At 44.6% G+C, this 13,651-nt stretch overlaps 1 protein-coding gene across 9 annotated transcripts in view; it reads right to left on the reverse strand.

The window, feature by feature from the left end:
- The window catches only part of LOC130290752 (cytochrome P450 2F2-like), a 104,560-nt gene that overhangs the window by 26,145 nt on the left and 64,764 nt on the right, over nucleotides 1-13,651 (reverse strand). For all 9 annotated transcript variants that reach the window (XM_056538804.1, XM_056538797.1, XM_056538805.1 and 6 more), the window contains exon 6: nucleotides 7,531-7,707. In XM_056538804.1, the coding sequence (XP_056394779.1) occupies nucleotides 7,531-7,707 (177 nt within the window). The remainder of the gene's footprint in view (nucleotides 1-7,530; nucleotides 7,708-13,651) is intronic.

The raw sequence follows: 13,651 nt of genomic DNA on the forward strand, positions 1-13,651 counted from the left end.
AATGGGGTAATTTATGGGGTATTTCTAATATGAAGACCCTTCAAATCCACTTCAAACCTGAACTGGTCCCTGAAAAAAAGCGAGTTTCAAAATTTTGTGAAAAATTGGAAAATTGCTGCGAAACTTTGAAGCCCTCTGGTGTTTTCCAAAAGTAAAAACTCATCAATTTTATGATGCAAATATAAAGAAGACATTGTATATGTGAATAAAAAAAAATTATTTGGAATATCCATTTTCCTTACAAGCAGAGAGCTTCAAAGTTAAAAAAATGCAAAATTTTTCATCAAATTTTGGGATTTTTCACCAAGAAAGGATGCAAGTTACCACAAAATTTACCCCTATGTTAAAGTAGAATATGTCACGAAAAAACAATCTCGGAATCAGAATGATAACTAAAAGCATTCCAGAGTTATTAATGTTTAAAGTGACAGTGGTCAGATTTGCAAAAAATGTCCGAGTTCTTAAGGTGAAAAAGGGCTCAGTCCTTAAGGGGTTAAAGGGGTACTCCGGTGAAAAATTATTATTATTATTTTTTTTTAAATCAACTGGTGCCAAAAAGTTAAACAGATTTGTAAATTACTTCTATTAAAAAATCTTAATCCTTCCTGTACTTATTAGCTGCTGAATACTATAGCGGAAATTCTTTTCTTTTTGAATCACAGAGCTGTGATGGGGATTTCCTTTCACCCTGGACAGTACCTAAAATGGACAGAGATGTCAGCAGAGAGCACTGTGCTCATGATGTCAGCAGAGAGCTCTGTGTTCCAAACGGAAAATAATTTCCACTGTAGTATTCAGCTAATAACTACAGGTAGGATTAAGATTTTTTAACAGAAGTAATTTACAAATCTGTTTAACTTTCTGGCACCAGTTGATTTAAAAAAAAAAAAAAAAAAAGTTTTTCACCGGAGTACCCCTTTAACTTTCTGGCACCAGTTTATAGAAAACCCCTTTAAAGAAAACAGGAGCAGGCAAAACACATGCCTTTTTATTTCTATGGGATTCATATTAACCCCTTAAGGACACATGACGTTCTCATACGTCTCCATTTCCGAGTCCTTAAGGACACATGACGTATGAGAACGTCATGTGTTTTACCGGCCCCCCGCAACCATCTGGAGCGGAGCCGGTCCCCGATGCCTGCTGAAATCGTTCAGCAGGCATCGGGGCATATCGCCCAGGGGGGTCATTATGACCCCCCATGTCGGCGATGGCCGCAGATCGCTGGACAATTCAGTCCAGCGATCTGCGGCGGATTCCGGGTCAATCGGGTCTCCAGTGACCCGGTGACCCGGAATTATTGGCTGATCGGGGCCGTCAGAGACGGCCCCGATCAGCCAGAGCCAGCAGGGGTGAGGTGGCACTGGTGCCACCTCACGATCGCCCTGATTCGTCGGCCGGATTACCGGCCGACCAATCAGGGCGCCTGCTGCGGGTGTCACTCCCGCAACCCGCTCCGCCCCTCTTCCGGAGGACGTGAGCGGGTGCGGGAAGACGACCCCCGGTGCTGGGGACCCCGATCCCCGGCGTCCCTGTTGGGATCGGGGCCCCAGGAGCAGCGGCGGCGGCGGAGACGACGAGGGACTGACCTGTGCGGCGAGGATCGTTGGAGGTGAGTGACAGCCCCCTGCTGTTGCTTAGCAACAGCTCCCAGCATGCAACAAGGGCATGCTGGGAGCTGTAGTTATGCAACAGCAGGAGGCAGACCACCACAACTCCCAGCATGCCCTTATGGGCATGCTGGGACTTGTAGTTTTGCAACAGCTGGAGGCACATTCTTTCTATGGAAAAGTGTACCTTCAGCTGTTGTGTAACTACAACTCCCAGCTTGCACAATCAGCTAAAGTGCATGCTGGGAGTTGTAGTGGTGCATCTGGTGGTTGCATAACTACAACTCCCAGCATGCCCGTTGGCTGTCGGTGACTGCTGAGAGTTGTAGTTTTGCAACAGCTGAAGGCACACTGAGTTAAGTAGTAAACCAGTGTGTCTCCAGCTGTTGCATAACTACAATCCCCAGCATCCCCAGCCAAAGTAGTATGCCTCCAGCTGTTGCATAACTACAACACCCAGCATGCCCTTCCGCTGTCCGTACATGCTGGGGGTTGTAGCTTTTGCAACAGCTGAAGGCACACTGGTTGCAAAACACTGAGTTTGTTACCAAACTCGGTGTTTCACAACCAGTGTGCCTCCAGCTGTTGCAAAACTACAACTCCCAGCATGCACTGATGGACCGTACATGCTGGGAGTTGTAGTTTTGCAACAGCTGGATGTTCCCCCCCCAATGTGAACGTACAGGGTACACTCACACGGGCGGAGGATTACAGTTAGTATCCGGCTGCAAGTTTGAGGTACGGCAAAATTTCTGCCGCAGCTCAAACTGCCAGCGAGAAACTACTGTGAACCCCCCGCCCGTGCGACTGTACCCTGAAAACACTACACTAACACACAATAAAATAAAAAGTAAAAAACACTACATATACACATACCCCTACACAGCCCCCCTCCCCTCCCCAATAAAAATGAAAAACGTCTGGTACGCCACTGTTTCCAGAACGGAGCCTCCAGCGGTTGCAAAACTACAACTCCCAGCATGCACTGATAGACCGTACATGCTGGGAGTTGTAGTTTTGCAACAGCTGGATGTTCCCCCCCCCCAATGTGAACGTACAGGGTACACTCACATGGGCGGAGGATTACAGTAAGTATCCGGCTGCAAGTTTGAGCTGCGTCAAATTTTCTGCCGTAGCTCAAACTGCCAGCGAGAAACTACTGTGAACCCCCCGCCCGTGCGACTGTACCCTAAAAACACTACACTACACTAACACAAAATAAAATAAAAAGTAAAAAACACTACATATACACATACCCCTATACAACCCCCCTCCCCAATAAAAATGAAAAACGTCTGGTACGCCACTGTTTCCAAAACGGAGCCTCCAGCTGTTGCAAAACAACTACTCCCAGTATTGCCAGATAGCCGTTGACTGTCCAGGCATGCTGGGAGTTTTACAACAGCTGGAGGCACCCTGTTTGGGAATCACTGGCGTAGAATACCCCTATGTCCACCCCTATGCAAGTCCCTAATTTAGGCCTCAAATGCGCATGGCGCTCTCACTTTGGAGCCCTGTCGTATTTCAAGGCAACAGTTTAGGGCCACATATGGGGTATCGCCGTACTCGGGAGAAATTGGGCTTCAAATTTTGGGGGGTATTTTCTGCTATTACCCTTTTAAAAAATGTAAAATTTTTGGGAAAACAAGCATTTTAGGTAAAAAAAATATATATTTTTTTACATATGCAAAAGTCGTGAAACACCTGTAGGGTATTAAGGTTCAAATTACCCCTTGTTATGTTCCCCGAGGGGTCTAGTTTCCAAAATAGTATGCCATGTGTTTTTTTTTTGCTGTCCTGGCACCATAGGGGCTTCCTAAATGCGGCATGCCCCCAGAGCAAAATTCACTTTCAAAAAGCCAAATGTGACTCCTTCTCTTCTGAGACCTGTAGTGCGCCAGCAGAGCACTTTTCACACCCATATGGGGTGTTTTCTGAATCGGGAGAAATTGGGCTTCAAATTTTGGGGGGTATTTTCTGCTATTACCCTTTTTAAAATTGTAAAAATTTTGGGAAACCAAGCATTTTAGGTAAAAAAAAAATATATTTTTTTACATATGCAAAAGTCGTGAAACACCTGTAGGGTATTAAGGTTCACATTACCCCTTGTTACGTTCCCCGAGGGGTCTAGTTTCCAAAATGGTATGCCATGTGTTTTTTTTTTGCTGTCCTGGCACCATAGGGGATTCCTAAATGCGGCATGCCCCCAGAGCAAAATTCACTTTCAAAAAGCCAAATGTGACTCCTTCTTTTCTGAGACCTGTAGTGCGCCAGCAGAGCACTTTTCACACCCATATGGGGTGTTTTCTGAATCGGGAGAAATTGGGCTTCAAATTTTGGGGGGTATTTTCTGCTATTACCCTTTTTAAAATTGTAAAAATTTGGGGAAACCAAGCATTTTAGGTAAAAAAAAAATATATTTTTTTACATATGCAAAAGTCGTGAAACACCTGTAGGGTATTAAGGTTCACATTACCCCTTGTTACGTTCCCCGAGGGGTCTAGTTTCCAAAATGGTATGCCATGTGGTTTTTTTTTGCTGTTCTGGCACCATAGGGGCTTCCTAAATGCGGCATGCCCCCAGAGCAAAATTTGCTTTCAAAAAGCCAAATGTGACTCCTTCTCTTCTGAGACCTGTAGTGCACCAGCAGAGCACTTTTCGCCCCCATGCGAGGTGTTTTCTGTATCGGGAGAAATTGGGCTTCAAATTTTGGGGGGTATTTTCTGCTATTACCCTTTTTAAAAATGTAAAATTTTTGGGAAACCAAGCATTTTAGGTAAAAAAAATATATATATTTTTTACATATGCAAAAGTCGTGAATCACCTGTAGGGTATTAAGGTTCACTTTACCCCTTGTTACGTTCCCTGAGGGGTCTAGTTTCCAAAATGGTATGCCATGTGTTTTTTTTTTGCTGTCCTGGCACCAAAGGGGCTTCCTAAATGCGGCATGCCCTCCAAAAACCATTTGTCGCTCCTTCCCTTCTGAGCCCTCTACTGCGCCCGCCGAACAATTAACATAGACATATGAGGTATGTGCTTACTCGAGAGAAATTGGGTTTCAAATACAAGTAAAAAATTTTTCCTTTTTATCCCTTGCAAAAATTCAAAAATTGGGTCTACAAGAACATGCGAGTGTAAAAAATGAAGATTTTGAATTTTCTCCTTCACTTTGCTGCTATTCCTGTGAAACACCTAAAGGGTTAATACACTTACTGAATGTTTTTTTGAATACTTTAGTGGGTGTAGTTTTTATAATGGGGTCTTTTATGGGGTATTTCTAATATGAAGACCCTTCAAATCCACTTCAAAACTGAACTGGTCCCTGAAAAATAGTGAGTTTGAAAATTTTGTGAAAAATTTCAAAATTGCTACTGAACTTTGAAGCCCTATGGTGTCTTCCAAAAGTAAAAACTCATAAATTTTATGATGCAAACATAAAGTAGACATATTGTATATGTGAACCCCAAAAAAATATATTTTGAATATCCATTTTCCTTACAAGCAGAGAGCTTCAAAGTTAGAAAAATGCAAAAATTTCATTTTTTTCATCAAATTTTGGGATTTTTCACCAAGAAAGGATGCAAGTTACCATAAAATTTTACCACTAAGTTAAAGTAGAATATGTCACGAAAAAACAATCTCGGAATCAGAATGATAACTAAAAGGATTCCAGAGTTATTAATGTTTAAAGTGACAGTGGTCAGAATTGCAAAAAACGCTCCGGTCCTTAAGGTATAAAATGGCCTGGTCCTTAAGGGGTTAAATTGGAAGTTACAACAGAAAAGTTTTAAATAGAAGTCATTTACAAATCTGTTTAACTTCCTGGCACCAGTTGATTGTAAAAAAATGTTTTCCAGTGGAATACCCCTTTAAAAATGGTACACATATATTACCAATTCTTCATGAACATTTTCACATTTGTTTTGGGTGAATTGCAAAATAGCAGGTGATGATGTCATCTTGTAGTTCACAGGAAGTCAGCTGATCCAGAACTAAACATCCTGCTCTGACACTTTAATGTGTCATCAGAAAATTATCTATTGTTTAATTTTTTTTTTTATGTTAACCATTTTTTGAAGAATTTTTGGCAAATTTTTTTTTTTTCTAGTTTGCCATTTTTCTATCTATATTTTATAATATTCCCAAAATCCTGCAGTTTCCATTCAGGCCACAAGGTCTAAATTTAAGGTGAGACTTCCTGTTCTGTACAGATCATTTCCCAGTAATTCTTCTCATTACAGACAGAGGTATAGAGAAATGTACCACCAGTAGATAGGTACACACAATGTAGCTCAGAGAACAGTCTCCACCTCCCTGTAGAATGACCACTGCCACAGTTATTCTATCTGGGTGACATATTCACTTTAAGCACTGGAAAGTTTGGAGAGTCAGTCAATTTTTCATATAATTGATAGCACCAGCAAAACGGTTATTATTCAGCATCGTGTATGTGTTTACAACGCGCATGTAGCATTCCTACCCGGCTGCGCTCCTATTCCCATCACAGCTCCTCCTTCTACAGCGTGGACAGTATCGCTCAGTAGTTATGGCTACTAGCCCTGCTGACAGTGGGGATCATTACCTATCCGAGAGCAGGGACACCAGGCAAATCACACTCGACTCTGGTGTTCAATGCTTCCTGGAGTTTGCTAGATTAAAAGGCGTCTTCAGGCCACCGACATCTGCGATTGGTATGTCTTTAGTGCCTCACTCATTTTGCTGTGTATATATACTGTTTTAGAACTCTTGGTTTGGTTATCGGATTACTTGTCTTCTGAGACCTTGCAGAGAAGGAACCGAAGCAGATACTTAAAGGGGTATTCCACTATAAAACATAGGTACAGACACTATACTATCAACTATAGTTAGTGTAGTTGATAATATAGTGTCTGTACCTATGTTTTATAGTGGACTCGCAATTATTTTGTGATTTTTGCCCCAAGGTTTATTTTTAACAGCATACAAAAGGAGTGTTGTCTCCCAGGTTGCAGTGCGGCCCGAGACATTACATCACTAGCCAGGTGATCAGAGAGAGCCTGTCTTTGCTTCAATGGGTTAAGTGGAAGCTGGGTGGGAGAAAGATCATTCTATTTTTGCAACAGCTGGAAGCACCTAGTCAGAAAACACTGGTCTATTGCACTAAAGGCAGCACAGGTGTGTTTCAATGGGTGGGGTGGCTGATGTGTGGGAGGGAAAAAAGTAACCTCACACTTACAAGCAAGGAATAATGGGTCTTGTTTAGTTTAGGAAGCAAACTCCAACAGGAACTAGCCAGTTCACAAAAAGATAGCCACAGCGTTATGGTAAGCTCACAACACAACCATTTAGCCCCAAAACAAGCACTGATCCTTTACCAGCTGTCACCAGTTGTTCCAGGGCAGAAGTCATGCTCTGCTACCAGTGTAGGATACAGCCTAAAGCTTTCTGCAGCCTACACCGACACCTTGGTGGCAATCACTGGCCTGGGGATCTGGGACAAGTGCCCAGGATTGCCCAGCTGGCATGCGGATTATAAAGTGGGTGGTTTGGACGGATGTCCAACCTGCCCACATTATAATCCGTAGGGGTCGGTTGGATTGGGGGGGGGGGGCTGTGGACACTGACTGGGCCCACCTGTCTGTTGGGCCCCATAGCAGTGGCAGACCCTGTCTATATGGAAGGTATGGCACTGTTCTATAACCAAATTCCACAACCCATCATAAAGTACTGTAAATTTGGAGTCTTTTGCTATAGCGAGAATATATTGTATGGATTGCACACAGAGGACTTCAGTAGAGTCAGATCCTGTTTGCAAGGGACATTTGTGTCAGGACTGTTTCTCTTTGCACACCATCATGGATACACCCTCAGACACCTCACCAAGAATTGCCACTTATTGTGAAGACCCCCAGTTACAAAAGTTGCATTTGACTTTGTGTACCTTCTCCATCTTGATCAAGAAACAGTCAATGAAATCTCTTGGGTTATTCCTGTCCAAAGTCTTCATATTGTTCTTCATTTTCGTCTTGATAAAGTCTCCCATGAATTTGAAGTTTTCCATAATTTCATGGTGAGGTCCAGGAATGTACCTCATGACAATTGGGAAAATGTTGTATAGCTCAAAAAAGAAAAGAAAAAAAAAGAACCAAAAACATTAACGACTAAATCAGTTGAAAAGAACTAAGAAATATCCTACACAAATGCAACATGAATATCAACAAGGATCCCAAAAGAATTTCAGGAACGTTTGATGCTAAATATTGGACCAGTACAGAGTACAGTTGTGCATGTAACACTCTAACTAGTGTGGACCTCATGTGCCACTTACCAGATTAGCTTTGGCCCAAACTTGGGAGCAGAGTATTCCCCAGGTTTTCAACCTTTATCCCGCTTCTAAATGCAGAAGCTGGACCTCAGCTACAGGGGAGATGCCAGATCCTGGTTAAGGCACAGGCAGGAGGGACAAACTGACACTTTGGAAGGTATAGCGCAGCAAACAGAGCCAAATGTAGCAGAGCTGACTTGCTGCTTGGTGTTAGAAGCAGAAGGGAATAGCTCAGAAGCAGCCAGGTGGTGTTTACCTAGCTCAGTATGCAGAGGAATTGTTGACAATCTGGGTCATGGTTAACGGCTAGGCCTAGGTTAACAGCGGGACGAGCAGCTGCCAACGGACAGCGTTACAGTGCATTTGGCCAAGGTGCAGTATGTGCAAGATAGATAGTGCAACATTTTTCAATGGTTTTTTGTATTGCTTTATCATCTAAAAATACATTAACAACAATCTCTAAAACTTTGGGGTTAAACCATTTTGTTTCCTGGCAGCTTAGTAGGGCTTAGTAGTATATTCAGAAAACTTTTTCTATGTAATTACAGTTGCCAGGCTAGGGTAAAAAAGTACTCACCTGCCACCAAATCCCTAACACTGTCATTCCAGTTGTGTCTGGTCCCTGCTGCCGAGCATTTCCTTGTCTCTTTTCAACACAAGAAAGTGCCTGCTAAGCCAATTACTGGTTGAATCACTATTTTTGCACAATTCTAGAGATCAGTGCAAACCCCAAGATATCTCTTTTTACTAAGAAAACAATATTGGAGGTTCTGATGGTATGAACCCATGATTCCTGGGCCACATATGTGTTGAGGGTGTTGGAAGGGCAGATGTTGTTAACCCTTAGGGCAGATGGTATTAATCCTTAGTGTTCGTTATGCCAGGGCGTGGTTATCCTCTACATCATCCGAGGTATGGGAAACACAAATAGCAAACTACCTCAATAGTTCTACCAAACACAAATATTGTATAAATATATCTATGTAATACAACACATACTGTATATTGTTAAATATATCAAGGTGAACTGGGTACGATTAGGGCTAGTTATATGAACTCCTGATTGAACTACACTACACTACACAAGAACTATGGAGTCATTTGGTTAGGAAAAAGTTAAAATAATTTTTATTAAATGATACTAAAAACATGTACAGAAGGGAAGAAACATACACAGGGGTGAACAAGGGCAACAAGAGGCGTCACCGCTGCCGCACTTGTGAACATCATATTGAACAAATATACAAAGGTGAATGATCAAGCATAATAATAGAGATGGCACTCTCAACAAGAGGAAAATACATAGGTGCAAAGTAACAAGAAGTACAAACCTAGGTAAAGTATAAAGTGACCAGTGCAGCAGGAGAGACGCCACCCCAACGTATGTTTCGGCAATATCCTTTTTCCTAATCAAAGGACTCCATAGTTCTTGTGTAGTGTAGTACCATCCAAGGTATGGCCACTGGTTCCAATGCAAGGTTATGGAACAACTGCACTTTACTGAGTCAGACAGATGTTAAAGTCTTTACAGCTCAGTTCAGGCCCAAGGAGATGCTCAGTGAACTTTAGGGAGCTTGTTGGCTCGCTGGGACTTGTAGTGGACTTAGACTGACTTGCGCAACCCAAGCTGACTTTAGTGACTTTACAGACTTGACTATCTTGACTAGACTGGCCCCCAGTATTTGTGCTTACCACCAGGCTTTGACTTTCACCTGCAGGGGTTACTGGTAGTGGCTGCGTCATTAGGCCTTGGTCTCCCTCAGAACATCAGACAACTCTCAGGTCATTTGACTGTACCTCAGCATGCACTAAACTGAACTAAGCTGACTCCTCCCAGATATATATGGGAGCAATTTGGAGGACTCCTGTAGGTCACCAACAAGTCACCTGTTCACACCTTCCTTGGTTATATAGGCCTTGACAAAATAGATTTAAAGAGACAAACACCTCAAAAGATTAACCAGCATATAAGAGCATTTAATACTTTAGAGTCCTGAGGAGTGCTACAACTAGCGCTCCGGCCAGACACGCTGGCCGCGAGCGCTCTCCTGCCCCGTGATATCGCAAAAGGTCTCGATAGTAAGGTATGTCTTTTTGCTGATGACACAAAAATATGTAACAGGGTTGATGTTCCTGGAGGGATCCACCAAATGGAAAAGGATTTAGGAAAACTAGAAGAATGGTCAGAACTCTGGCAACTGAATTTTAATGTGGACAAGTGCAAGATAATGCACCTGGGGCGTAAAAACCCTCGGGCAGAATATAGAATATTTGACACAGTCCTGACCTCAGTATCTGAGGAAAGGGATTTAGGAGTAATTATTCCAGAAGATTTAAAGGTAGGAAGACAATGTAATAGAGCAGCAGGAAACGCTAGCAAAATGCTTGGATGTATAGGGAGAGGTATAAGCAGTAGAAAGAGAGAAGTGCTCATGCCGCTGTACAGAACACTGGTGAGACCTCAATTGGAGTATTGTGCGCAGTACTGGAGGCCGTATCTCCAGAAGGATATAGATACTCTAGAGAGAGTTCAAAGAAGATACTAAACTAGTACATGGATTACAGGATAAAACTTACCAGGAAAGGTTAAAGGACCTTAACATGTATAGAAGAAAGAAGAGACAGAGGGGATATGATAGAGACTTTATATACATAAAGAGAATCAACACAGTAAAGGAGGAGATTATATATAAAAGAAAAACTACTACAAGAGGACATCATTTTATATTAGAGGGCAAAGGTTTCTGCAGTAATATCAGGAAGTATTACTTTACTGAGAGTAGTGGATGCATGGAATAGCCTTCCTGCAGAAGTGGTCGCTGCAAATACAGTTTAAACATGCAAGGGATAAGTATAAGGCTATCCTTCATATAGGATATGGCCAGGGACTATTCTTAAGATTCAGATTATTGGGCAGACTAGATGGGCCAAATGGTTCTTATCTGCCGACACATTCTATGTTTCTATGTCCTCCTCTGCCGGCAGTGTTGCGGTTCGAATCGCGGGATGCGCCTGCATGCGAACGCCGGGCCGTTACTCACCTCCTGCTTCCTCCACTGTCCCAGGTCGCCGGCATGTGTGTACACGCCCTCTAGGGCGTGCGAGCTGACTCTCTGCGATTTAAAGGGCCAGTACACCCTTAATTAGTTAGTTCTGCTCACTGACTGTCACGATGCCGGCTGGCAGATAGTGGATCCTCTGTGCCAGAGAGGGATTGGCGTGGACCGTGCTAGAGGATCGGTTCTAAGTCACTACTGGTTTTCACCAGAGCCCGCCGCAAAGCGGGATGGTCTTGCTGCGGCGGTAGTGACCAGGTCGTATCCCCTAGCAACGGCTCAACCTCTCTGGCTGCTGAAGATAGGCGCGGTACAAGGGAGTAGACAGAAGCAAGGTCGGACGTAGCAGAAGGTCGGGGCAGGCAGCAAGGATCGTAGTCAGGGGCAACGGCAGGAGGTCTGGAACACAGGCTAGGAACACACAAGGAAACGCTTTCACTGGCACTAAGGCAACAAGATCCGGCGAGGGAGTGAAGGGGAAGTGAGGTGATATAGGGAAGTGCACAGGTGTAAACACTAATTGGAACCACTGCGCCAATCAGCGGCGCAGTGGCCCTTTAAATCGCAAAGACCCGGCGCGCGCGCGCCCTAGGGAGCGGGGCCGCGCGCGCCGGGACAGAACTGACGGAGAGCGAGTCAGGTACGGGAGCCGGGGTGCGCATCGCGAGCGGGCGCTACCCGCATCGCGAATCGCATCCCGGCCAGAGGCGGTATCGCAGCGCCCCGGGTCCGTGGAACCGACCGGAGCGCTGCAGTGAGAGGAGTGTAGCGAGCGCTCCGGGGAGGAGCGGGGACCCGGAGCGCTCGGCGTAACAGTACCCCCCCCCTTGGGTCTCCCCCTCTTCTTGGAGCCTGAGAACCTGAGGACCAGACTTTTGTCCAGGATATTGTCCTCAGGTTCCCAGGACCTCTCTTCTGGACCACAACCCTCCCAATCCACTAAAAAGAAGGTTTTCCCTCTGACCTTTTTCGATGCTAAAATTTCTCTGACGGAGAAGATGTCCGAGGAGCCGGAGACAGGAGTGGGGGAAACAGATTTGGGAGAGAAACGGTTAATGATAAGTGGTTTAAGAAGAGAAACATGAAAGGCATTAGGAATACGAAGAGAAGGAGGAAGAAGAAGTTTGTAAGAGACAGGATTAATCTGGCGCAAAATCTTGAAAGGACCAAGATAGCGTGGTCCCAACTTATAGCTAGGGACACGGAAGCGGACATATTTGGCGGAGAGCCATACCTTGTCTCCAGGGGAAAAGATGGGAGGAGCTCTTCTTTTCTTATCCGCGAATCTCTTCATGCGTGAAGAAGCCTGTAAGAGAGAATTTTGGATCTCTCTCCATATGATGGAAAGATCACGAGAAATTTCATCCACAGCGGGCAGACCAGAGGGCAAGGGGGTAGGGAGGGGGGGAAGAGGGTGACGGCCGTACACCACGAAAAATGGGGATTTGGAGGAAGATTCAGAGATTCTGAAATTATACGAGAATTCGGCCCAAGGTAGAAGATCTGCCCAGTCATCCTGGCGGGAGGAAACAAAATGTCGTAAATAGTCACCCAAGATCTGGTTAATTCTTTCTACTTGTCCATTGGATTGAGGATGGTATGCAGAAGAAAAATTTAATTTAATCTTGAGTTGTTTACAGAGAGCCCTCCAGAATTTAGACACAAATTGGACGCCTCTATCCGAGACAATCTGCGTAGGCAACCCGTGAAGACGAAAAATGTGTACAAAAAATTGTTTAGCCAACTGAGGCGCTGAAGGAAGACCAGGAAGAGGGATGAAATGTGCCATTTTGGAGAATCGATCAACGACCACCCAAATAACAGTGTTGCCATGGGATGGGGGTAAGTCAGTAATAAAATCCATACCAATCAGAGACCAAGGTTGTTCGGGAACAGGCAGAGGAAGAAGAAAACCAGCGGGCTTCTGGCGAGGAGTCTTATCCCGGGCACAGATAGTGCAGGCTCGCACAAAGTCCACCACATCAGTCTCTAGAGTCGGCCACCAATAGAAGCGAGAGATGAGTTGCACAGATTTCTTGATGCCCGCATGACCTGCGAGATGGGAGGAGTGACCCCATTTGAGGATTCCGAGGCGTTGGCGTGGAGAAACAAAGGTCTTTCCTGGAGGAGTTTGCCTGATGGAGGCTGGAGAAGTGGAAATCAGGCAGTCAGGAGGAATGATGTGTTGAGGAGAGAGTTCAATTTCAGAAGCATCTGAGGAACGAGAGAGAGCATCGGCCCTAATGTTCTTATCAGCAGGCCGAAAGTGAATTTCAAAATTAAATCGGGCAAAGAACAGAGACCACCTGGCCTGACGAGGATTCAGCCGCTGGGCAGACTCGAGGTATGAGAGGTTCTTGTGATCGGTGTAAATAATAACTGGAAATCTTGATCCCTCCAGCAGATGCCTCCATTCCTCAAGTGCTAATTTAATGGCTAGAAGCTCTCGATCCCCGATGGAGTAGTTCCTCTCCGCCGGAGAGAAGGTCCTAGAAAAAAACCCACAAGTAACAGTATGCCCGGAAGAGTTTTTTTGTAGAAGGACAGCTCCAGCTCCCACTGAGGAGGCATCAACCTCCAATAGGAAGGGTTTAGATGGATCAGGTCTGGAGAGCACGGGAGCCGAAGAGAAGGCAGACTTGAGTCGTTTAAAGGCGTCTTCCGCTTGAGGAGGCCAAGAC

This window comes from Hyla sarda, chromosome 9 (genome assembly GCF_029499605.1).
Source record: "Hyla sarda isolate aHylSar1 chromosome 9, aHylSar1.hap1, whole genome shotgun sequence".
NCBI lineage: Eukaryota > Metazoa > Chordata > Amphibia > Anura > Hylidae > Hyla > Hyla sarda.